This window comes from Grus americana, chromosome 4 (genome assembly GCF_028858705.1).
Source record: "Grus americana isolate bGruAme1 chromosome 4, bGruAme1.mat, whole genome shotgun sequence".
Classification (NCBI taxonomy): Eukaryota; Metazoa; Chordata; class Aves; order Gruiformes; family Gruidae; genus Grus; species Grus americana.
Genome location: NC_072855.1, coordinates 47,685,794 through 47,712,496, shown reverse-complemented (window position 1 = coordinate 47,712,496; position 26,703 = coordinate 47,685,794). Strand labels below are relative to the sequence as shown.

Genomic DNA, 26,703 nt, shown 5'->3' with positions numbered 1-26,703 from the left:
TCACCAGTCTCACAATACCCTTAGGATACAAAGGAATATTGCTTTCATTTTACTGAGGGAAATTTGAACTATAAAGAGGATAAATTACTTGTTCAAGGTGAACCTCACGAGGCAGTGTTTGAATCAAGAATATAGTGCAGGTCAAATCTCTAAATATTTCTAGTCAATTGTACAGCAGGATTTGTGGGCAGAAAAGTGTGCAAGACACTCCTCTCTGCCCCTCATTAGGATAAACCCATCCCCTGAAGCAGGGAAAGGTACTCACCATATCTTATTGGCAGGAGGCATAACTACAAATGTTCTCTGAATGATAAAAAGTAGAGCAGTAATTCTTATCATTATACTAAACAAAAATAAGTAAATCTGTAAGTACTGTGTGATTTAGGTCTATCGATAGCATTCAATAGCACAGGCTCTGCGTAGAGATGCACTGTAGAAGCCTGTCTGAGTGACCATGTACCACAGCCTCCAAACTTCTCACCCCTTCACCCCTCCCTACCCCCCGTTCTCCTTCTTATGGGAAGTCCAAAACTTCAGTAAGGTTTTAGAGGATCTCTGAAAGCTATTACAGTTCATAAGAGTTTTGCAAAATCAAGAAATGTTGTGTTGCAACTAGTACACACCACTCATCTCATCTGAGCTTGTGTGTGTTGACAAGTGAAGAGATGGATAAATGCTGTTCACCCATCATTAAAGTCATTTTGACTGGGAAGCTCAAGGCTTCCCAGGCTGAGGGATGCAAACACACCACCTTTGACACAGGAGCTTTCTGTTTAGCGTGAGCAACGCTGTTGTACATGGGCAGCAAACTCCAGAGCTAGACGATGCCTCCAACTAACAGAGCATGCTTCTTTTTCGCTCTGGTGCACTGGAAAAGGGCAGATGGATATTTGCTTCATCCAAATTAACTCTTCTCAGTTGCTGCACAGGAAAAAGGTTTCCCTATACTATTCATTACAATTACCATTTCAAAAGGAGGGGAGATTGGCAACCGCAAGAACACAAATTGGGATTTGATGCCCACCTGCTGCACTGTTCTCAGGCACGCTTGCTTCATACAGGCTGTTGCTGAACAAAATCTCCTCTTCTTGTTCCTCTGTAAAGATAATGACCATAGCTGTGGCTGTTCGAGGTGAGATACCTTGATCTGAAGCTGTCACTAGCAGCTGGGTACTGAAGTCCTTGGAAGCCAAGGGCTCCTGAAGAATGATGTCACCTGTCTTTGTGTCGATCTGAAATACAGTTTCTGCTACCATCAAACTAAAAACAACAGCTCCATTTGGCCCTAGATCCACGTCCTCTGCTCTCACAGTGGCTACTGTCTCATTCACAGCAGTTTCAGCAGGCACAAAGGCCCTGATAGGATTCTGCAAAAAAACGGGATCATTGTCATTGACATCATCAACGTGCACCACAACCCTGACAGTGCTGCTTCTTGGCAAATGGGCGCTACAGTCACTTGCCACAGCCCTAAACGTATACTGGGATTTGGTCTCCCGGTCCAGTGCCTTTGTAGTAACTATAGACCCTGTTACACTGTCGATAGCAAATGCTCCAAAGGTGTTGTCAATGAGGGAGTATGTAACTTCGCCATTCAGGCCATCATCTTCGTCAGAAGCAAAGAGGTCCAGGATGGCTGAGCCTTCCCCCAGGTCTTCTCTCACGGAGATTTGATACTGAGTCTTTGCAAACAATGGGCTGTGGTCATTTTCATCCAAGACCGTTAAGTAGAGTTGGGCAGTGGAGCTTCTGGAGGGGCTGCCTAGGTCACGGCATTCAATTACAAGAGTGAAATTGCTGACGTCTTCTCTGTCTAAGCTACGAGTGACCAGCAGTTTTCCTGAAGTGTTATTTAGTGTGAAGTACTCTCCAACATTTCCACCTTTCAAACACATAAAAAATAAAATAATCACAATCGCATTTGAAAAAAGAATCCCTTGTGAATATCGCTATGTTAATTGCACTAACACGATCCAATTGCTCATACAGCTGGTGCACTCATGTGCCTGTCACATATTTTATTCATCTCATACAAATTAAAACCTGCGTTTCATTTAAATCAGTGGGTGGCAATGACAGTAAATACAGAATGTCATATCAATTTACAGAGTGGCTATTTTGCCAGATGCATGTCTTTTTTCCCAAAACAGCACACCTTATAAAATCTCCTGCAACAATGCTGCTGCATAAAGTGACCTCTTCCCAACCTTAGTTACAAATTCCAGAAATCTATAAAGCATTGCTGACAATTGTAATTACTTGCTCCTTGTTGTCTTCCATAACCTGTCTCTTGGAAGTGAAGAGTTGTGCAAAGTCTTGATTTGGGGGGATGAGGAGGGGGAGGTAAACATGAAGCAGTTGACAGAAGTGTCAGAGTTTTTAATAACAGCCAATGGCACACATACTTTATAACAAGTAGAAAGACCAAAGGTAATTCAATTAAAGATCATAAAAGATCACAAAATTAAAACCAAGAAAACAAAGGAATTCATAACTGTTTCTTCACAGAAAAATGTGTTGGCTGTTATCACAGTAGCTATCTGCCTACGTTTGAGCTATTGCTGAGAGCCACAAACCAAAGTAAGCACAGCAAACTTGTATTTGTGCAAAGATATTACAGGAGACTTTACACAGCTATGGAGCTTACATTGGCATAGTGCACACAGGGAGAGTTTGGCAATATGAAAACCAAGTATGACATTACTAATTGCTGGGTGAAAGAAGCTCTCATGAAATAAAATCAAATAAATACAATTAAATAAATAAAATTAGATTAATTCTTGTACTTATTTGCAAGGGTACATTTACATTCAGAACTTCCGCAGCTATAACAAAAAGGGACAAAATTATGCCTTTGTGATGAATGCCTCCTTCCAGCACTTGGTAGTTTTTTGTTTTTCTTTTCTGTACTATTTCAAATCCAGAAAGCAGACTGAAAGTATGCTTGGAAAGTGCTTATTAATGCTGACAAAGGGGTGAAAGATAATTTTTTTTTCCACATGAAAGGAGCATGTGAACAAGACAGGAGCTAGAGAGGTCTGGTAAAATCAAGACTAGTCTAAAACTTGGATGCTGCTGTTTATATACTTCCTGATTTACAGTAACAAAATGATGGAGTGTAACTTACCAATTATTTTGTATCTTAGAGCTCCGTTATTGCCAGCATCCATATCCACAGCCCAGGGAACATAAATGACAGAAGGCTGTTGGTTCTCTGGAATATGGATCTCGGACGTGGGAAGAAGAAATGTGGGAGAGTGATCATTTTCGTCCAGCACTTTGCAGATGACTGTCACCGTGCTCGACAGTGATGGCTTTCCGCTATCTCGAACCAAAACTAAGATTAATAAATAGAAAGCAAATTTTATACAATGGTTGTGGGTGCAACAATAGATGGTCCTAAATAATAGCAAAATAGGAGAGTTATTTGTGCTATGCGAAAAGCATGTGCTCTTCTGTACTTGAAAGTCTTAACACTCCCATCTAACTCAGACGGCATGAAAAAGGCAGTGCTGATAGTAACGCCATTTCCCATTTTATGGGTGCTCATAGATATTTCACACTGTTACCTTTGATACTGAAAACCTCCTGGGTTTCCCTGTCCAGTGATGCAGTTGTTACAAGTTCCCCACTGTCTGAGTTCATCCTGAATTTCTCATAACCAGTTCCTGGTAAGATTTCATACTGAAGCAAGGAATTCAGTCCTTAAAAGCAGAACAGAAGTCTTAGTTAGACACAGCCACTCTCCTCACATTCAGGTCTACGTATTTGTTCGTTTCTTCTCCTCCTCCACCCCAGGAAATGGGTTATGGATTTAATTATTTTTAATGCAGTGAATAACTGCTTCTTCTTTAGCACAAAAGATCAAAATTTAAAATTTGGGTCTTCAAAATTCTTATCCAGCTGGATAAGGAAGCTTTGTGCCTAAGTTTTTCAGCCACTCAAAGTGATCCCAGCAACATTTCTTGGCAGTCAGAGTCTGTCTCCAAACAAGCTGACATATCAGCACCATCATATGGTGCAAGAGAGCATTAACTTAGGCCATGGAATTCATGCATTTGTCTTTTGTCTCCCCGAGGCGGTTAATTTATTTCTTAACAGAATGTCAGGCAGAGTACCAGGCTGCTCTGGCAGCTCTGGTTCTCCACTTCACTTGGAGTCAATGCAAGCATCTCTGTACGGTATGACACTGAATAGTATAAGCATTCAGAGAAAATATCCACGTCTTGGCCTGTCCATCACTTCTAAATATTTGTAATATCGAGCAGGCAGGCGCCTAAGTCCCGTCAGGACTCATAAGGTAGGCATCTCCTAGTTGTCTTCAGCATAAAAGCCAATTTGTTGGGCATTCCCACAGCACATCTTAGGCCTTTTAGACTGCTCCCACTTGTAGCTGGTCTCTGAAATGATACTGCTTGGTTTTATGAAGTCATGCAACATTTCCAGAAAGGAAGGAAAAAGAATTTCCCTCCCTCAGAATTTTTCTGAATGCCAATTCCATCCAGTTTCTAATTAGACCCACCATTTGTATATAGTACAGGAATATTAACCTTTCTGTCCTTCTCTAGGAAATAGTAAGCTAAAACTGTATAGGCTTTTAAAAACCTTTCTTTCAGAAGTTGCCCACCTGAGTTAGGCAGGAAATGTGACTCCACATTCTTGCCTATTATAAAATAATTTATTTCATACATGTTCTAGTTTTGATGCTCTCCTGAAGAAGGCATAATGTCATCTCCATCACACTCATATTATCAACTTTAATGAGTTTAATCCTACATTGTACCTGAAAGGCTTGTACTATCGTGCTCTGTTTTTTTCTTTTTCTTTTTTTTTTTTAAATTTCATTCAATAATTCAATGTTTTTCCAACCAACAATCAGTCTTTTAGTAGGGCAGTGACAGTTAGTGCACCTGGAAAGCTGCAGCACTCCTAGTCATACTAAAACTGCTATTAAGAGTTAAACACTGCCTGCCTGTTCTCATTTGCTGCAGTAGCAAACAGGACAACCTGCACTGGAGTTGATGGAGAAACACCAGTGTGAGAGAAGAAACAGCCTACATTTTTTTAAAGTCCATGACATCCTTTGTTTGCCTTTGAAAGTTTTGCTAAAGAGTTGACAATTCTACTGAAATTTGATTGAAAGAATTATTACTGCAAATGCATTTGCACTTAAACTAAGTCAAGGGACGGACTTATTCATACAACTGACAGCAGAAGGAAAAAGGAGTCACAGAAAACCTTCCAGGCTTCCAGAAGAAAAGAAAAAAAAAATCACAGCAGTAAGGACTGTCAAAGAGAATGTCTTTAAAGTTTAAGGTTACCAATACACTATCTGATCTGTCCATATTAGATACCATTCAACTACATTTAAAAAGATATTCACAGTTCCATCTGCATTTATCTATCCTTAAACATCAATATGCTACGGATGGAAGAAAAAAAACCCCACAAAACCACATGGCACTGCAGGGCTGATATTAACTATTAGCCTTTGGTCTCCTGGAACTGGATTGCTTCAACCCAGTGCATTCACAGATTTCACAGTGGACATTATTCACAGACAGTGCTGAAAAAACATGCAGGTGCCATCCAAGTTGACTATTCACACACTGTTGAAATTAAAACTTTTAACTCTCAAAACACACAGATACGTGACACCTTAACTACATTTATTTTCCAAGTACTTACTGCCTCCTTTCTCAAATCCAGCTGCTAGGAGTGCACACCTAGCAGTAGGACAAAGCTGCACACCCTGCCCAAGAGGAGCATGTTGATTCTACGCATTCACATACCACGGCACAGCAGCTGACACATTTGCACTTGATCCAACCTGTTGGTTAATTATGCACGAGTGCTAGTCACATTTTGGTGGCTGAAATTACAAACTGAAGTGAGAAACAAACTATTTCTCCTGTGCATTATGAGCTGGAAGAGGAGCTAAGCCCCTTCCTTGACACTGGCCAGTGGCAGGGACTTCTGCCCCTGCGGGCCAAATGGCAGGGTGGATGCATGGTGCCTGAGCTGCAGCCAGGGATAAACCTTCAGCCCCCTTTCCCATTCCGCCACCACCCCTGCTCTCCCAGGGTGCTACCACAGCTTCTCTGAAGCAGCAGCCGTGGCATTACACTTGGATATGTCTACTGCCAACACTGGTGAAGAAGCAATGGGAACAAATGTCTCCCTTGCCCCAAATCTAGGCTCAAGGCTCATCTTTATAATGTTACTGTTGTTAAGACCGTAATAATCCATGGATATGAGTGAGACAAAATGTCTAGTGAATGGCTGTCTCAAAACTTTAAGTCAGCAGTCCCCATTAACCTTCAGAGATTTTTCTCCTAAGGCTCCAGACATAACTACTGAACCATAGAGGTGCACATCTGCTCAAAAGCAGACCTTGACAAAAGCTAGTTCAGATCATTCACAGGTTCTGCAAAGACATATCTGAAGGCAAACCCCTGACCCATCTTAAATACACTGCGGGTATCTTTGTTTTCCTGTGCATTCGTTTCCAACATTTACTTGTATTACACGTGTCTTTACACTTGTATTCACTTGCACTGCCCTGTTAGATGTCAGCCTTGGGGTGGGTGGAGAGCTCCCACAGTGTAAGAGGACTTTGAGAAAGTGAGGCAACAGACAGTTGCGGTAAGTGCAGCTCTTGTAATGTGCAGGAGGGAGTCAGCCAAACAAGAAGTTTCATGGGTATCCACATGGAAGAAAATCATTACAAGCAAAAATTTTAGTAGCGATTTCCCAAAACAGACCTTCTGACCTGGAAGCAAGCTTAAAGTTTGGGTCAAATACAAAGAAGGTGACAGCTACATGCTTTCCCTCTTCCCTTTTCAGGCAATGAAGTAGAAAGACAAATAAAACAAGAAGTTGATGATGGCTGCAATTGTCAGTAAAAATGATTCCTCCCTGTGGTCAGTCAGGGAACATATGTAATGAAAAAAACCCACAAAAACCGTGATGGGAGGAAAGTCCTCCACTGAGGCTATGCAAATATTACTGGGATGTAAACTGCAATTTAAAGACCGAATAAAAATAATGTAAAAAATGTGATATAAAAAAAGAACACCATGAGAAGAGTTGTCTTATTAAAAAATTCTGTTCAAAAAAACTTAAGAAAATTGAGTAGCATTATATTTATATGACTCCTATATAAATCCTATTTTCTTACATTATGAGCATCACTTCAGTATTTGTTTGGAACAATATAGTTATACACACATGACATGAGGCCAAATCAGGCAAATGTGAGAAAAAGACCCAACAGAAGGACTGTGGTTATTGGAAAATGTACTTTAAAAAAAAGCAGGAAGGAACCATCAGCCACAACACTGCTCCAGCCCAAAGTGTCTGCACAGCAGGCGCACACTGTGCCACCCAGTACACTTGGCATGCCCATCCTCTCTGCCTTGCCAAGCTATCCCCACTCCCTCCTCCTAATGGTTCCCAAAATTTCCCTTCTGCTGTGTTTCCCACAAGATGTGCAGTAAATAAATATAAGGGATGGAGAAAGGAGGGAGAGGAATTCAAGCAAATTCCCACTTTTTTTTCTCTATTATTGCAAATTTTTACTTCAAGTATTGCCTTTTTTATATAGTGAGATCCACAAAGGAAAGAAAATACTTAGAATACTTGGAAGAGCGAGGTACAGAGGTAGACTAACGCTGCTCAGCTGTCATGATTTTCATAGACAGGGCTACCCACCCATTCCTAATTTATAAATACTTTACATACTTGTGGGGAAATGTCTCTTCTATGTAGCACCTCTACTGAGCTCACATTAGCCTTTTGTAATCAATATGTGCTCTCCATTAAAATGGCAAATGTTACTGAATACAGAAAATTATTATTATTATTATACAAGATCTATTGTTTTATCTATTTTTTGGATAGCATAAGCTTAAACAAGTCTAAAGATGTGCAGAAAGTGAACCCAGGGTAAAAAGAAAGTCATTCCCTAAGTTGAGACAAACTTTGGACCAATTGCAGCAGCACTGTAATATTTAATTCTCTTTTCAGATTATCTTTACTGCAGACTACAGACTCTGTGTAACTGCTTCATGTTCCACCAACTGTATGCACTGTGCTTGGTATTACTGAAGGTAAGATTCTCTCCAGCACACAGACTACCTGTAACATCATATACATTTTAGATATTTCAAAAGAGCAGGTAGTTGAAGAACTGGAGGGAACTTTTTGTTGTTTAGCAAAGACTCTCTCACGTTTAAGTCCTTACCTGTGATTCAAAGAGCAGATGAACCACCCTTTCTTACTTATCCATTCTGTGTATGTTTGAAAAGCAATGCATTAACATTTTTACGTATGTAAAATCATATTTGAAACCCAGAGCAGCTTCCACGATCCCTTCACAGCTCAACTAGCTGGAAAATCTTGGATGACAGTGCCCCTCTCTGGTCAAAAAGTATTAGTGCACATTTGCATGTTACGTTACAAACCCAGGACCCTGTCTAGCAAACTCTTTAAAAACTATTCAAAATGCTGTGACTGAGAGCAACAAAACGTTCAAGTATTAACTTTAACTGAGTTGAACATTGTCGATTTATAACCAAGGCACACTGGCAATCTTCACATGAAAGCAACAGTACGCTGAGGTACCCCACATCATCCAAGTGTACATTTTACATTCAATATACCAGTCAGAGCTGAAGCTAGGCCAGCATGCTAGTCAGAATACCTCCAAGCCCTGAAGAAAGGTTGAGGATCTGAACCAGCAGGCATGTTTTGAAACTCAAAACTCAGATTACCTTGGCAAAAGCACAATGGCTGTACACGCAAGCACAGCAGGCAGCAAGATTTGATTGGTCTACGATGGTCCATAATGAAATGAATAGTGAAAGGACATAAATTACCTGCATCTCTGTCCACGGCTTCCACCTTTATGACAAACTCTCCTGGATCTTGGTTTTCACGAACTGCAGTCTCGTAAAGTTGCTTCAGAAATATCGGGGTCTCATCATTCACATCAAGAACAACGATGGTTAGAACCTGCGTGGTGGACAGAGCGGGGCTGCCGTCATCAAGAGCCATGACCGTCAAACTGTAGCGCTCCTGAATCTCACGGTCCAAAAGCTGGGCTGTAGTTAGGAGTCCTATTATAAAGAAAGGAGGTATTAAAAAAGTATTCTGGTCCAGGTTAGGATCCCAGTTGTTCCAGCACTCACAGCTTCAATGTAGCATCACCATGCATGCTGTGCCACTGCTGCAAGGCTTCCAGACTTCAATCATTATCTTTCATTCCCTTTACATTGCTAATTGACCCAGAAACACTAAATTTTGATGTCAAGGGAAACTGGGATTCATACAATATTCAAGTGAAGTTCAGAGATTCCTTTTTATTTAACTCTGGGCTTAACTTTTTAACTTTATTTAACTTAAATATTTGTTGTCTTTTGCATGTTAAGTTAATGCAATTAGGAGCTCTGCAAATCAGTGACAGTTGCATCACATAATGGATTCGAATTCAGAATAAGAACCAGAAAATATTACAAATATTAGGGCGAGATTTGCATTTGTGTGCAGATGATATAGTAGTTACAGAACTCATTCAGGAACCAGAGAATTTCAGGGGGCTGAAGAATGAAATTCATCAGCACTTTGAGCCTCCACTGGACATGTTCCACCCACAGTGTAATGCACATTCCTTGATCTTGACTTTGCCTTTCCTCGTGCGCACATATATCAACATATGTGTGCACATGCTTTAAGTATGCATCATGCAAAAATCAGAATAAAGTATTTCACTGCACATACTTTCTTCCCGCATTCCTTAATGCGCTATTGGAAGGCACTCCAGTACATCTACACAACACAGTAATAGAGCCATGCAGAAATTTTTGAGCTGAGGCTCACTGAGCTTGCCTACTGCACATAGTACCGGTGTGGTGCTCTGCCTGAGATAATTACCCCTGAGGACGATGTCACCTGGGTAGAATACCATAGTAATGTTGTACTTCAGTATTGCATTGTATGCGCTCCTAAATATTACCCTGAGAAGCACAGTACAAGAAATGCCAGAGAACAGAAGTTACAGTACCTGTGATTTTATCCAATACAAATGATTTGTTTTCATTGCCTGAAAGAATGTGATATGTAACTTGTCCATTTCTTCCCTCATCGGGATCCTTTGCAATTATGTGGTGCACAAAGCAGCCCACCTCCACATCCTCCATGACATAGCAAAGAGGCGAAGACGTAAAACTGGGACTGTTGTCATTGATATCTAAAATAACAATTTTTGCAGCCAGGGAATCAAGTCTGCGATCAGTCAGATTTATTGCCTGGTCTGCTGCAGACACCGTAAGGATCACAGAGTGAGTAATCTCCCTGTCTAGTGGAAAAGCTGTGGTCAACGTGCCATATGAAGGGTGAATAAGAAATGGATTTTCACCCCCGTTTCTCATTTCCAGGGAATACTGTATTTTGCTGTTCAGAAAACTGCCATCCCCATCTTTTGCATTGAATGTGTAAACCAGAGTGCCAACAGGTACATTTTCCTCTATGCCAATCACTACAAAGTCATCTTGAAAATATGGAGAATGATCATTCTGATCTTCTACATCGATACTTAGGAAGACAGTGTTATTCTGTGGAGGATTATTATTATAATCCTTTATAATAACTTGCAAAAGGAAGTGTGAAGCTGTTTCATAGTCAAGTTCCTTGGAAAGAAAAAGGTCTCCTGTCAAGCTATCTATTTCAAAATGAACATCATCATCATCATCTTTAGCGATACTGAAATGCAGTTTCCTGTTAGTTGTTAGATGATTATCAGGCCACTTCAGAGAATTCAACACTTGCGCAGGTTTAAAATTTTCAGGTACGACAAAGTGCTTGAAATCTTGAGAGAAGACAGATCTTCCATTGGGAAGTGGGACTACCTGTAACAAAAGCATAAAGACGGCAATATTTTCCCATTGTTATCATGAGTAGTGTAATGAAAATGGTCTTCCTTAATTGAGAGTTTAATAAGTTATTATTTGTGACTATATTTATCCTAAGCATGCCTCAAAGCCAGAAAAGCAAACTCAACCTGCTCTGTAAGAATTCAAATAGTCCTTGGCCAGTCATTCCATAACTCTATCTTTCATTCCCACATTAAAAAAAGGGACAAGATCGTCTCTCATCCTCTGAATCACAGGCATCCAAAACCTGATGACTTGAATACTACTACCTCTGTCCCTACTCTGAAGCACTTCAACTGACTTTCTGCATAGACAGCATCACAGGGACAGACGTGATAAAGCATGGTATGTTATGCAGTTTGCCAAACACAAACAGCTGATTTCTTCATTGCAGAGTTTCATGTGTTACGGATTGCTGCAGCATTTCAAGTTCATGCTTTAAAATGAAAGAATCTCTTTAACTGTGGGAACTGTATTTGCCTTGTCTTGGCTGAAGCATTTTTCCAAGTTATCCAAAATTAAGCATCTTTTGGGTGACATGACAATAGCAGGCTCGGTGACATTCAGTCTGTGACACAGGAGTGCACAGGCGGTCTGGACAAAGCAGCCCCGCTGCGGTTTGATGAACTGCAGGTGGCTGGCTGCAGAAAGAGCACACACTGGATTTTACATTCCCGTGCAGAGCAGCCCTGTATAAACCAGCATAAAAGAATGAGCTATCCTTATGCTAGGTTACAGAGACAGAATTTAGAAAAGAGAGTAACATAGTGGAGAAAGAGAAATATCTAAGAGATATTGTAGTTTATTTCTCTCCCACTTTCAGTCTCTCCTCATATTCTGCCTACCTGGATATTTTCCTTCTCTTTTCCAGTGTTCATGATGACCTCTTACTAAACCACAAATATCACCTATTTGCAAGACAACTCAGAATCCTGTTGGGCATTCTTAACAAATAAAAATGAGTCTGCCCTCTCATTTCCTCCCTCAACAGAAAAATGGCTAAAGAAAATTTTGAGACAAGGTGCTTATAATTTTGAACTTCTTCCTTTCTTCAGCTTATTTCCCTAGCTTCTCCTAAAATTGTTTTTTTTTCAAAAAAACTAAGTAGCTATAGCCTAATTTTCCTATCCGTACAACATAAACCAGTACCTGGATGTAAACAGCAGCGTGTCCTTGAAGTGATGGCATCCCCTGGTCCGTGGCTGTGACCATCATTCTGTAGTCTGATCTCTCAGCATGTGACAGAGACCGGGTTGTTCTTAACTCCCCACTGACAGCATCAATCTGGAAGTATCCTACATCATCTTCTACAGGGAAAAAATGAATATCAGTTATTATAGATCTCTTCAGCTTGCTTCCTTAGTACTGCCACTGCAATTAATGAGTAAGAAAGAGCTGGAGCCAGAGGAAAGGGAACCTGCTGCACTCATTTAGAGCTCTCTGGTTCATTTGGTTCACCTCTTCTTCCTTCACTGAGTACATAGTTATTACAAACCACTTTCTCTCTGTAGCTTTCTAAATGCAGAGTAATGCTATGGAGTATCAAAGCAACTGCTCGCTTTTGTACCAACGTTACTCACATCAGGCACCCCAGGATTGGTACTCCTATCTCCAACATAAGTTGGCAGGCAGGGTCAGAGAAAGAATTAAGTCTTAGTCTCTGAGCTGGTGTGAAGGGTCAGTTGGTGCTGGGTACACAGCTGGCTCACATCCCTCGCAGACTACAGGTCAGCAAAGAGACCGATCTACCCCTAAGACACCGTAACTGCAGTGATGCCACCTGCCCTGCCTGTGCTCTGAACCAGGAGCTAACCAGGGTAGCTAAAATTTTACAGTAAGTTGTTGCAAAGCAACACGTGAACATTGGAAATTATGCTTTCATCCTTCATCAAAGACTGGCCGCATGCTAATAACGAGCCAGTTCTAGTTAAAATTACTAGTAGTAGCTATATCATATTACATTGATTCTACAGTTACAAAGAAAAATTCTACCATAGACAAGTAAATAGGTCTTTGTGACTTCTCCCCCATTTTCAAGGAACGCAATACAAATACTTTCCGATCTTTAGTAAAATGGGAAAGTATCGATTACTATTATCTACATTACATGTATCTATTATTATCTACATTACCAGAAACAGAAAATCAAATTTGTCATAACTGCTTGCCTCTCAAAATACTATGCAAACAACTTTTTGCTATGTGAATTTTTAATAAGGTGTGCTAGTGGGTTAAATAAAGTCATGTAGTACAACAGCTGCTATTCTAATAAGCAACTGTGGTAAAAATAAATTCAGTGCAGATGTAGTATGCAAAACACCCATAAAGAACTATATGTCCATAGGCACTTAAGTAAGCATGAAGCTGTTTATGTTCTCCAAATCTGCACATGCAAATTAGTTAGCTGCACATATAGATGTGTGTTTAGATACATACAGATTTTTTTATTTAACCACCTTACCTGCAACTGTAAAATATTTGCACCTGTAGAATTCGAACAAACAGTGAGCAAGCTAGTTAGAAAACAGGGTTTTCACAGTCAACAAATAAGAGTTTTTTCCAGTACTGTTCTGCTATTTTTGACTGACCACAAGTTTCTAATGCTCCACGAGTCCCTTCTGGGTTGACTCGTGCAGTCTGGAACGTAATGAGGAAATTGCCAACAAAAGGAAATAATATGTAGAGACAATTATATGGAATGAGACAGTCCTACATTCTGCATTTTTCACGATAGTTTCAAAATATTAATGCTGCTATATTACTGTTTTCATAAATAGCTTTTAGTTACTTTCCTGGTTTAGGTCCCAACAGTATGTCTACATTCACAGATAGGCTATTTTTTTCCATACAATGTTTCATGACACAAAATCCCAGCTAAGCAAAAGGCAGAAGAGATACGAAAACCAGAACACGATGTAAATTGCACGCATATATTTTTAATATTTTGCTAAAACTGACATTTAAAATAACTGATAGGGAGAACTAACAAAAAAAAAGAAAACGGTGAGCAGAAGTGCACAAAACTATGCCCTTCATTTTTCTACCAAAACGGAGCTACAGTTACCAAACTGAACCAAAAAAGAAAAATAGTTAAAAAAATAAAATTAAATCAGAGAACAAAAACATTGCAAGCACACAACTGCAATCTGAGCAGGAGGTTATGAGGACTTGGTACGGTACTATGCAGTCAAAATTGAAAAATTGTATTTCTATTTTTCTGGTATTCTTATCAGTCTTTTAAAAATTTACTCATGGACCATTTCAAAGTGTAGCCATTTGGTTCCAAATCAGAAAAAGACGTCAAGAAAAAAAATTCTTATGAAATGGATTTCCCTTCATCTACAGAAAGACTAACTGAACTTTTATACTACATTTTGTAGCTAAAGCAATTTCTTCCATTTCTGAATGTCAAAAGCCTACCTAAAGACAGATCTTGCTTTTCAACTGATTTAATAGATGCTAAGATGACATGTACTAAGAGAAGAGATAGACCACTTTTGAATACTTTTGCCCAAGATTACGAAGGGCAAGTGCATGTGAGCGGTAGCTTGCTCACTTTCTAAATACACTCCAAACCCTCCTCCTCATTCTTTTGGACGTTCAAAGTGTGGAACAAGGGAAAAGGTGGTTTTAAGTTTTACACTCAAAGAGCATGTCAGTCGTTGCTCTAAAAGCTCATGCTCTCTGCACTTCGAGAAACTTTTGCTCAGCTTTCATACAGTCAGCTGTATCAGGCAACTGCTGCTTATCATACACCCTAAAGATGTGCCTTTTTGTAAGAAAAGGAAGAAAGTATAAGAGAAATGGATAAGAAAGAAGGAAATTGAGAAGAGCAGATAAAACATGGAACAGAAAAAAATTAAATCTCTTGATAACTAGACTCTAATGGCCCCAGCCTGTGCTTGCAACTCTACTCTAACCTGCCAATAAATGGATGCGCTTTTTCACTTAAATTTTCCATCTCTGCATTGTCCAACCTATTGACCAGGCTTTCATTTACATGAGGTTCTCCAAAGCCCAGGTACTTTCTCAACTCTGTGTTCTCAAACATAATCACAGAAACTGCAGTTTTGGACCAAAAAAAAAAAAAAAAAAAAAAAAAAATATGACCTGAGAAACCCCAGGCAATGTGTGGCTGTAAACTCTGGCAGAACATTAAAGCCTTTCAGGGACTACCATTTAGACAAAATGGTCCAGAAAGCAGACAGAAAGTAACACTAGAGTTTTGTCCAGTATTTGTGACCTCAGTATGCAGTGATAGTTAGCTACGTATTTTTACCTACTTTCCTGAAGAACTGATCTTTCCTCGGTTCTAAAATACTTAGTGCCTTGGCCATCTCATTCTCCTTTGAGATGAAAGAAAAGTTGTTTCTCTTAACAGAAAAAAAGGTGGCCGTGCCATGGCTCCAAAAGAGCTTGAATACTGAGGGGCTGCTGTAGAAACACAGCCCTCTGCAAGTCTAGGAACGCTCCCTGCACGCTGCTTGCAAATCACCCTAGAGAACAAGTACTTGTCCACCGACATACGTACAAAACTTGCCACTTTGTGTGTGTTAGCTGTGTAAACCAGGTTTCTCCTAGCACTCTGGTGGTCAAGTGCTAGTGTGTCTGCAGAGTTGGTCCAAATATAAATGTAAAAGACTAGCACTGGCAAAGTGGAAGCATAACACACAACGCAACAGTTATGATGCACTATAAGTACAGACTAATTTTTGCATAAATGCTATACTATGACCTACTGACAGTTGTACAGAAGGCCAAGCAAATCACTTAGCAATTGCCAGCGTCACTAAGGAATTCACCTCCCTCTGAATTAGGTTACTCTTTCAGCGATAACACAGAAGTGGAGGTATGGCCATACGATGATGCATTTCCATGCACATGAATGCCTACGGATGATTTTTTTTAATTTTCTGGGAAGAGGGAGATGCATTTTGAAGGAAACACTTCTCTTCTGAAGGCTAAAATTCATCTGTTGTTCTTTTACAGATTTTTCCTTACATAATTTGTTGGCATTCATCATTAGCCCTCCTGCATCACTTAATCTATTGCTGCTATCTTGGCATTTCTTTAGGTCTCAAGAACACTAAAAATTACCCAGTGACTCTTCAAGCTGAACAGCTGACACTGGCACTCAAAGCTCTTAATCTTGTGGCAGTCCCTCAACTGTTGAAAAGAGCACTGGTCTGCATGCAGTCCTCCAATTAACCTGATGTCTTTGTGTTCAACAAACATGGCTGTAAATCAGATCATATTTCTTCTTCATATTTAGTACTGAACGATGTCCCAGAACTAGAAAATACTATTTTAAATATAAACCAGGCAAGAACTTCACCATGAAACAGAAGACCAGATGTTAAAGGCTGTGAGCCAACTAACAACAACAACAAAAATTAGTATCAGAGAAGCTCAGCTGTTTCTGGATTTGTTTATCGGGAAAATATCTAGTTCCAAGGCTGGAAGGGCTCTTTTAGTGTTTTTTTGCTGCTGTTTTTATCCTTTTGTTCTTTCTAGAGACTGCATTTGCAAGACCAGTCATATTTTGTGTTGCTAGTCATGTTTATAATTTGAACTCTTACTTACTCCCCTTTGGGGCTCTACAATGAAGCCAGTAAGAAAATCCAATGTGCTGTTTGAAGGAAGGGGATATAGTTAGATATACAGACCAACAGAGACCCCTGAAGAACACTTCCCGCGTTGCCTGGCCATCACCCTTCAAACAAAGGGTTGGGTACTACTCATTCCCTTTTTCTTAAGGGGGATCATTAAGTGCAAAATCTTATTATTCACAATGAAGAAGTCTATGATTCTCTACAATTCTCTCTGGAAAAGGCAGTCACTTGTATCCAAATTAAGGCAATAAAAGTATGGCCATAAACCGACCCCAGTGTCTTTTATTATCTACATATATTTCAACTGCAAAATTTTCAATAGAGTTGTTAAACGTCTGTCTTTTTTTAAATTTTTTTTTAGCATCTCTTGGTGGAAGAGAGCAGAGTTAGTTCTCTTACCCTTGTGGATTTGGATCTTAAAGTCCTTCCATTACCCCACAGAAGTCAAAAGGGTACGTAAAGACACGGCATAACATAATCCATGGGAATCTTTTGGCAATTTCAGCCTTGGCAAGCAGAGCTTACAGATTCTTTTGCTCTTTAGGACTGAGGAGTAATGTAGCTTTGCAGTATTTTGTTCGTTACTCTGCAGTGACAAATAATTGTAATGAGTTTAAACCAACCGAGCTCATATATAAGCTCTGCCTACACAGCAAGAACATGAGGAAATGCACTGAGTGGATGGGAATATTGCAAATGTTTTCTTGGTCTGATGAAACAGTATGCTCTGTGTGCAAATCACCACAGACTACAAATACAAATACCAAGCTTAAAAGGTATTGATTACATTAAGCTGGTAGAATTGAGCAAGTACCACAATAAAAGGAATAGTTCTGTCCTTGGCACCTCTTGCTGCTTTGAACCAATAGTGAATCCAAGCAGGAGGAACAGTCATGGTTTCCTCACTGGTTATAGACAGAGTTCTCTCTTGTGTAAAAGTGTAGCAAATGGCATGTGGCAAAACCAGAGATCATATATATGTCTCTTACCAGTATTAACGTCCCAGTCCCACTCATGTTCTAATTTAGGGCTGCTCTGTTATTGATTTCACTGCAAACAAAATTGGATCCTATAGCATACCCCAGCAGTGAACTACTACATGTAGGAATTATAGGGAAAACTCAAGAGAAGTGTTTTTAAGTGGCCACGCTATGTCAGGCTAACACAGTGCTAAACAAAGCGTGAAACATGAACTAAAAACCACAAGCCTCATTGTTTGCCCAGATTATCTGCTGATCCTTCTGATCCCCGTCTCAGACTGTCATGAACTGCTCTTTTAGCAGGAAAATTTTCAATTGGTCATGGGAAAAGGAAGATCATCTTTCCTTTAAGATGTTAAACAACTGACTGAAACACTAAACTGTACAGTACAAGATCATGGTCCTAATCTTTTCTGAGTGCTTTTAGAACACTCTCTGGCCGGCCACACAAGCAACCAAACCCCTGGGAAGATGGGGCAGAGGGGGAAGGGAGGAGACATACCTGCTTGCACCTCAGATACTTCACAAGACATATAATGGTCCTCATTTCTATTTACACAGCCATCTTCCTGTATGTATACATGGCATCTCTAAAACTCTAGTTATTTGAATGTATCTTTTCTTACAAATAACACTTTAAATTCTTACCTGATTCTATTGAATATAATACCACACCGTTGTTTCCAGAATCAAAGTCCTTTGCAAAGACAGTGGTAATAAATGTCCCTGACGGCTGCCCTTCCAAAACCTGTCATCAAGCAGTTTATAAATAATTTGCAAATATACATGGATAACAGCGAGCCTTAAAATAAATTCCTTTCCATAACACAAGAGTTTAGCTCTTGGTCTATTTTCCATTTCAGTAATGTTTACAGTCAGTGTAAAAAGCATTTCAGGAAATGGTTAAATAATTGAAAAGCCTTTAGTACAGCAGACTCAGAAGTCAGATATTAAAAGAGATTGTACTGCATACATAAATAAAATTATACGTGTATATCCTTTACATCTCACAGTATACAAGGTGGAGAAGTGTAATCATTTGACAAATTTTGAAATCCCCAAATATACCCGAGTCTAAACAAGGAATGAGTTACACTTCCATTTCAGTGCCGTACTATTATACAGGACAGGGGGTTTGGGCTCCTGCCACAGGGTGGTGCTCGGAGCAAGGCAGCGCATCCCCGCCGGCAGCACCCACCTTGAGGTGCAGCTCCTGCCCAGGGGCCACCTGAGGGAAGAGGGGCTTGTTGTCGTTGACGTCCCTCACCGTGATGTACACGGCTGCTGTGGCATTAAGCTGCGGTGACCCGTGGTCGGTCACTAGCACGGTCAGCTGGTGGTGAGCTTGTTTTTCCCGGTCCAGTGCAACCCAGTTTATAATTTCACCTGATGGACAAAGAAAATTAATATTACATCCTTCACTGTACAGCAGATGCCCCAGAGCAAAGGTATAAAACAGTACGAACCAACGTGCTGACCTTCCAAAGCAATCCATCTGGCCTTTTCTTCACCGCACTTCAGGACAGATAATATATGAGCACAGGGTTTTAACTGCTGACAAATGGCCTTTATTACACCTCTGGGTTAGAAAATTCTCAACACAATGTCTATACATTAATCAAGAAGCCTTATGTCTCCTATGCATTCTGGTAGACCCAGTGAATAAATGTGACTCAATCTTCTCTCCATCTGCTCAACCATACTTAATATAGCTGTAGATTTGTGGTTGACCAAAGTCCTTCACACAGATAACCACATATTATTGTAAGATCTTCTTGGTCAACTCCTAGTACTCTATTTGCCTTTAAACTTCACAGAATCATAGAATGGTTTGGGTTGGAAGGGACCTTAAAAGATTACCTAGTTCCAACCCCCCTGCCATGGGCAGGGACACCCTCCACTAGACCAGGTTGCCCCAAGCCTCATCCAACCTGGCCTTGAACACTTCCAGGGAGAGGGCATCCACAGCTTCTCTGGGCAACCTGTTCCAGTACTGGTCTCACCACCCTCACAGTGAAGAATTTCTTCCTAGTATCTAATCTAAATGTACCCTCCTTCGGCTTACAGCCATTACCCCTTGACCTATCACTTCCATAAATGTACTCAACAGGAACGTGGACATATGGGAACAGGCATTTTAAACAGCAGATTTTTGCTCGCTACGTATCATGTTGCTAAACCACATTATTTACAGTGCCTGTGTTCCTTACAGGATTACCTTCCTCTGGGCTCTCCATGCTGCGTTCTGTGGTGTTATACTGTGTGGATATAGTATTTATTACTCAAGGCATTTGATATTCACCGCAGAGCACACCCTGTGCCATGAAAAATTTCTCTCAGCCAATTTGATTTCTGTGGTGCCATGTACAAGAACTCAGTTTTGATGTAACTTACAGGAGTTTTCACAAATACTTTAAATCACTATAACTGTCAAATGTCATAGCTACCTTTACAGTTATTTATGGATGATCTGTACTTTTCAACTGCACTTGATCACAGGCAATTAAGCTCCTCATATGAACTACTGAAGCTATAACTTAAAAGTCCTTCTTTTAATTTGTTACAAACACTGAAACTTATGACCAAGTGACCAGAATGAAGTCATGAAAAAAATCAAATCCTAAAGGGCTAGTTCATTCTTCATGAACATGTATTATATTTATTTCATTCCACAAATTGTGAAGCTCTGAGTTAGAATATTCACATATCCACCCAAGACATTCACAGCAGTTCCTGAAAGCTTTTCACTTCCATTCCCTTAGGGAAGGTTCCTTTCCAAAAGCAATATTAGGCAGATTACAAACCATAAAATGCTACCTGTGTTGGAATTCATCTTGAAATACTTTCCATCAGACAAGAGGAAATAGGAAAGTTGTCCATTTCGTCCCGAGTCTTTGTCAACAGCTGTAATGGTGCCAATCACACCTCTGGGAATTGGATTTTCCTCCATTTCAAAGAAGTAGTTCTCACGCATAAACATGGGAGAATTATCATTTTCATCTAGGACATTAACTATTACCGATGTACTTGCATTTTGCTTGAGGTTTTCATCCTCAGAGGTGCTGACCAGGACTCTAAAACTTAGTATCTGTGCACATTCATAGTTCAAACGTTTCCGAAGATAAATCCAACCAGTCTCAGAGCTGATTCCAAATGCAACAGAATCTGTGCTAGGCTCTAAGGAATATATCAGCTTGTAGGTAACGCTGTGTGGATCAAGCGAGTGGGCTTGAACCTGAAGGATTTGGGCACCTGGAGAAGCAGCTTCACTTATTTCTACTTGATACACCAAGTTTTGAAAAACCAAAGTAGGGCCCATCTTCTGCTCTTCAATAATCACCGTCAACATCAGCAAAGAAGTCAGGGGAGGACTTCCACTGTCTTCAGCTGCTATGTGTAGAGTATGTTCCTGCTGCTTATCTGCAAACACTGCTCTGGTGAGGTTAACTACTCCAAGGCTTGGATCAATGCTAAATGCATTTGACTGCTTGCTTGCAATACTATATTTGATTGCTCCATTTAGGCCACTGTCTTTGTCTTCTGCATGAGCAATGTAGACAGCAGTACCAGGTGGCTGGGTATGCGAAATAGTTACCTTATCAGATTTGGTAAGAAATACTGGAGGATTGTCATTAACATCTATCACAGATATGTTGACCTGGGTGCTGCTATAGACAGGGGAGTTACCCAACTGTGACTGAATGGTGAGCACCACAACAGACTGAGTTTCATGGTCAAGCTGGTTTTTGGTGCGGATGATACCAAACTGCGGGTCAATAGAGAATCTTCCATGTGGATCACCAGAGGAAATTCTGTAAGAAACCACTTCTAGAGAATCTAGGAATGGAAATAACAACAATAAATGTAAAGAAATATTAAAACGATAACATGAAGACTGGTAAGAACATCTGTGAAGAATGCATGCTGTTAAATTCAGCAGAATAGATGTAAGCTACACAGATGTTTGACTTGGGCTTTTTATGCTTCCTTCTTCCTGTCCCTGGAGCCCTTCAGTAAAATAAATACTGCACAGACTTGATCTGACTGTACACAGTTTGTCCACTTGTGCACCATTTAATTTTCATCTCACTGGTATGATAAAACTCTATAGAGAAAATAGTATAATAGCCTCTTATTTTTCCCTGATCTAAAAATACAGAAAAAGCACTCCTATAAATTAATCTTATGGGAGTAATTTCACTACACACAGTCATTCACTATAATAGCAAGGAGTGAAACAGGTGGCAATTCTCTGAAAGAACTGCATTTTACCAAACTTACTGTTTGATCATGGATGACCATTGCTATATCCTTACACACCAGATGCTGCCTAAAGCAAAAGCTATCTAAAGGTTCAGGCTTATTATCAAGGCCACTCCACAGGTGCTACCTGAGGACAGTGGTCAATGCACTCTCCTTCCAAGAAGGAGAAAATGGGAGGACCTGACTCAAACTTCTGTAAAACCTCTGCCTCTACCACCTTACATGTACAGATCCATCATCAAACTGGTACGTGGACTCATGGTTCCCACTGCCCTGCCTAGGAACCAAATATATATGGCTCTCAGGACAGGGTCTTTTATGGCTAAAGCCTGGCAGGAGCTAACCCATTTCCCTCTAAAAATGATACGGAAACCAAATGGATTAAATACATTTTCAAGAGGTCCCATAAACATTCATCTGGACTTCACCACTTAATTTGGGAAAATGGGGCAAGGAGTCTGTGTGTGTGGGGGGGGTATTTGTGTTTTGAGGGGTTTTTTGTTGTTTTGGGGTTTGTTTTTTCAACAGCACTTCATATAGATTCTCTGAAACTTCTGAATACTCTCTGCTCATGAGTATTGCTGTGAGATTTGCCTTGCATGGCTAACGCTTTAACACAAGCCATACCGTCACACAAACCCTTCCTTACACTTTCACAACATGCTTCCCATCTCCCCATTCACAATTATAGAAATCCATCTGGAAGAAAATGGAGGCAGTTGCCAAGCCCAAGGACCACCAAGGAGAGTACCACGAATCTCCATTTGTTCTAAAGAGCATCCTGATACAGCAGGTTGTAAATAGCAACAGTAAATACTATTTAATGCTCAACAGACTGAATGAATAATAGGAAAATTTAAATAAAAATAATTGTCTACAGATATTTCCAGTTAGTGGTCACAACAAAAATGCAATGTAATCTCTGAGCATGCAACTTACTTGGAGGCTCTCTGGCCTTTACAGTGCCAATCAGGCTGTCTTCAGGTGCATCTTCAGGAACAGAAAAAGTGTATCGCGATCTCTCAAATATTGCAGGGGCTGAAGCAGTCTGAAGGATGTTTACCGTGACAGCTGCATTGGTGGCAGAGGGAAGGCCACCTCCGTCCCGCGCAGAAACAGTCAAGAAAAGCGCAGAATGTGTCAGGTGGCCAAGAGCTGAGATCAGGTAAATAATTCCTGAAAGTATATAGAAAAATGCCCAAATACAACATCCACACAAACAGGGTTGAAGCCCCAAAATGCAAATCTTAGGAGCAGTGGGGTCTGTGGAAAGTATTTGAGAAGCAATCGCCTGATGTCAGATCACAAGTTTCCAGTAAAATACCATTTAATAGTAAATTCCAAGGTCTGTTGAATTTGCAACCTGCTAAAATTTACTTTTTTTTATAAACTATATGAAATAAGTAATTCTTTGAAAAGAAAATGCCATGCTTTGTCCAGAAATACAGAACTTTGGATGTGCCCTCCTCAAGATAAATACATTTTCATCCTTTAACTCTGATGAATGAGACTAGCTGTCTCCAAATACATTCTCTTCTGACTGCTAAAATAAGCCTTTAGTAATATCAGATAATTATGCCCAGTTTTCAAATACTCTTTATATTACTACAGACACCCACATCTAACTATAATTACCTAAGATGGTAGTACAGATAGAAAGAATGAACGTGGCAGGAATCCTGTCCCATTTTCTTCTACAGTAAAAGCTTGTATGAAGTTCAAAGAAAGCTTTGAGTGCAGACTTCAGTCTAGCAATGAGAATTACACCCAAACCATAGCTATAGTGCTATATGGAATGTTCATAACGGTCTACAACAATTATTCAAAACTGATACTTATTAATTGTTCTGTGACAGTTATTCATTGTCCTTTGCAAGCAAATTAAGGATTTATAAATTAAGATATAAAGCATTTGCCTTTAGAGCACCCTGAAATGTCTCATCTAGATGAAGTGAACATGAATACTTAAAAATTCAGGGGAGCACACATAATATAGCAGATCATAGTATGTTTGTTAGTTCATAAATTGTATAACTGAACTATAACCTGAGGTACACAGTTGAAGACCAGGCACTTTCAGCCAGGTAAGAGATGGAATAAGGAAACATAATTATGTCCTAGGGAGCATTAATACTGTTTTGTCTTATCTTTTTCATCATCTTCTCTATCATTGAGCAGGAGGAAGAACACTTTCACTTATTCTGAGGTGGCACAAATCCCTCAATATTCTAAGACCCTTTGGGGTCACAGATTTTGCAACACACAGATAGCTATTTGTAAAGTAAGGTTTTCAACATGAAAATGAAGACAAAAGGTTAAATGCAAGAAAATTCTTCTTGGCAATGACTGAGTTTAATTAAATACACACTAAATGCTAAAATTGCAGTAAGCTAAGTAGTAAGGCTGTGGTAAATTCAAGTGATTCAACTAATAGGGACAATTCTCTACATATCAACAGGTATATTTAAGAAAGCACCTGTGCTTTTTGTAGAAGCTGGTGAAGACACAAAACCTCCAGCAGCCCAGTAAAACCAAACCTTTAAGCTTTGAGCTACCTTTGTAATTTCCTGGCTTTTAAAACAGGTTTAGTAGGGATAACGTTTGGCATTCAAGTCAGACATTTAGTGGCCTTATTTGTCAGACAGGGTAAAAATAGCATTTAACATAAAGCGCCTTAAGATAATCAGTGCATAATTCAACTACAATATATCTTCTCAAAATCTAATTTGAAGCCACAATGCTCATTTGCTACAACGCATTTTTAGGTGGAATAATGGAAAATACATAAAATCCTTATAAATATTCAAATGTGCATGCAGTATACTTTCCAATTATACTGCCAGAACATTACAATAACAAACTGTGTCTTGGCATGCTTAAAACGCATTCAAAGGGTCTTCAGGATCAAGGAAGAATGCTTTCCACTAACAGCAAAGGACACCTCTTCCAATGTGACAAACCACAGTAAAAACTCAGATACAGATGGATTCAGAATTCACTGCTGATCCAGTTCCTATGCCAATAACTGATGCACTTCCAAGAATCAACCTTATTTTGCCCTTTTTTTTTTTCTGTTTTGTCTTCTGATGATTTGGTTTACGATTAGTTAGACAGCTCAACAAAGTAGTCTTCCAAGGACATAAACTTTTGGCATTTCCTGAGGTAATCTGAGCAACTGTAGCTTGAAGGAAAAGGGGTTTTAACCTCTTTTTCCAGAGGTTAAACATATAAACATGGATTTTCAACACCATCAATGTCAAATTAAATGAAACCCATCAAGTGGACTATATTTTACTAACTTGACCAATTGGTATTTTTCAGTTGACAAGGCCAAAAATTTCTCATTCATGATACCTCAAGATGTATGCGAAGAGTCGAAAAACTTCTACAGAAAAGCATCATGTTGAAATTCTTACTCTCAAAGCAATAACTAATGACTTCTGAACATCCCCTAGCAAAGGGTGGAGCAAACAGTGCTCCACTCCAGGAACTCTGAAGACCTGGTGGAACAGAAATATTTCAGAACCAAAATTCCTTCTCTGCTGACCTAGACAGTTTACAGCACAGTCCATGCCAGTTCAGCTACAGAAAGCAGACAGAAAAGAAAATGGATAAAATATTTTTCTTTCTCTCTTCATTCTTTTGCTGTGTCCTAGGCAGGGAAGGGAATAGGCAAGTACATCTCGCCAACTCAGTCCTCTCTTGCAGGACCAGGGACGCCCTAAGAACAGTGGCAGATTCCAAGTAAAAAGTGTATGTTTTCCATACGGTTCCTTCCAGCCTCAAAACTGTAGTATGCAGGAAATTTTATAACCCAGTTTGAATTATATACATTACATTTCTTTCCACATTTGTAGGACTGGGCATTAGCTTTGCATCTGGTGATATATAATCTATACAGGCATTTGAGACAGCTCTACCATATGTTGGGGCACACGCCACATGAGGCTCTGTTATGGCATCATATGGCTGGAAAGAAGCTGTAGAAGTAAGCAGCATCTGGGATCCTACTTTCTATATGGTTAGGTAAAAACACCAGACTGTGACTAAAATGGACAGTCATGACCGCTTGGGTCAAAAGCAGCTGCCAGCATACCTCAGAGCAGCCTGGCTAGGTGTACTTCATCTCCTGAAGCATGGTGCAGGAGATCCCCTAGTACTACACTGCAAAGGGAGAAACACGGGGCTAAATGCAAGAAGCACACGGCAGGAACTAGCTGCGTAAGTCACACGTTTGGTGTGCGAAACTCAGAGGTATGACTCACTAAATAACAGGCTGAAAACAAGTCACAGTTTTCCTTTCTTTCCTGTTCGGTAATTAAGAAAAGACAGTGGCTTGTTATTGTTATTACCATAGTCATTTGCAGCCTGCAATTTGTGGCTTCAGAGAACTTAAAAGACAATTAGGTTGCTGTGGTACAGAATATATTCTTCCATTATGAAAAACAGTTTCTAGAAATGCTAATGATGAAAAGGGAATAATGAGACGGCTCCTCTGCGAGGAACATTTTACCGAGACCAAAGCTCCCAGCAGGGGACCACACAGACACAAGTGTGGTTCCACTTTAAGAAGTCAATGTGTGAACAATGCCACCTTCTTTCTTTCAGCTTGGCTCCCCATATGTATGGATGGTCTTATCTGCTGCCTTTAACAACATTTAATTCTCATTTTTTAAAAATTTATTGTTTATAGCATTGCAGTGCCTTGAAGATTTTGCCTCTGGTAATTCCTCATTATGCAGGAGAGCAAGCTGGAATCAATTCTGCTTTACAGGTGAACAATCATATAATTACATACCAGATGAAGCGTTAACATCCAGCCTCACTTACACATTGGCAATCTCATTTTCTTGACTAGACCTGCATGGCTGTAACTGACTGCAGATTCTAACCTTTATAAATGAAAACCATGACCCA

The 26,703-nt window shown here is 39.9% G+C and overlaps 1 protein-coding gene across 2 annotated transcripts in view; it reads right to left on the bottom strand.

The window, feature by feature from the left end:
- Nucleotides 1–26,703, bottom strand: part of DCHS2 (dachsous cadherin-related 2) — a 122,862-nt gene that overhangs the window by 24,424 nt on the left and 71,735 nt on the right. For both annotated transcript variants that reach the window (XM_054825623.1, XM_054825624.1), the window contains exons 4-13: nt 22,726–22,962; nt 20,341–21,360; nt 18,722–18,909; nt 18,172–18,271; nt 12,081–12,238; nt 10,064–10,907; nt 8,880–9,119; nt 3,570–3,704; nt 3,128–3,337; nt 1,025–1,882 (exon numbers count right to left, since the gene is read on the bottom strand). In XM_054825623.1, coding sequence (XP_054681598.1) covers nt 1,025–1,882; nt 3,128–3,337; nt 3,570–3,704; nt 8,880–9,119; nt 10,064–10,907; nt 12,081–12,238; nt 18,172–18,271; nt 18,722–18,909; nt 20,341–21,360; nt 22,726–22,962 — 3,990 coding nt within the window. The remainder of the gene's footprint in view (nt 1–1,024; nt 1,883–3,127; nt 3,338–3,569; nt 3,705–8,879; nt 9,120–10,063; nt 10,908–12,080; nt 12,239–18,171; nt 18,272–18,721; nt 18,910–20,340; nt 21,361–22,725; nt 22,963–26,703) is intronic.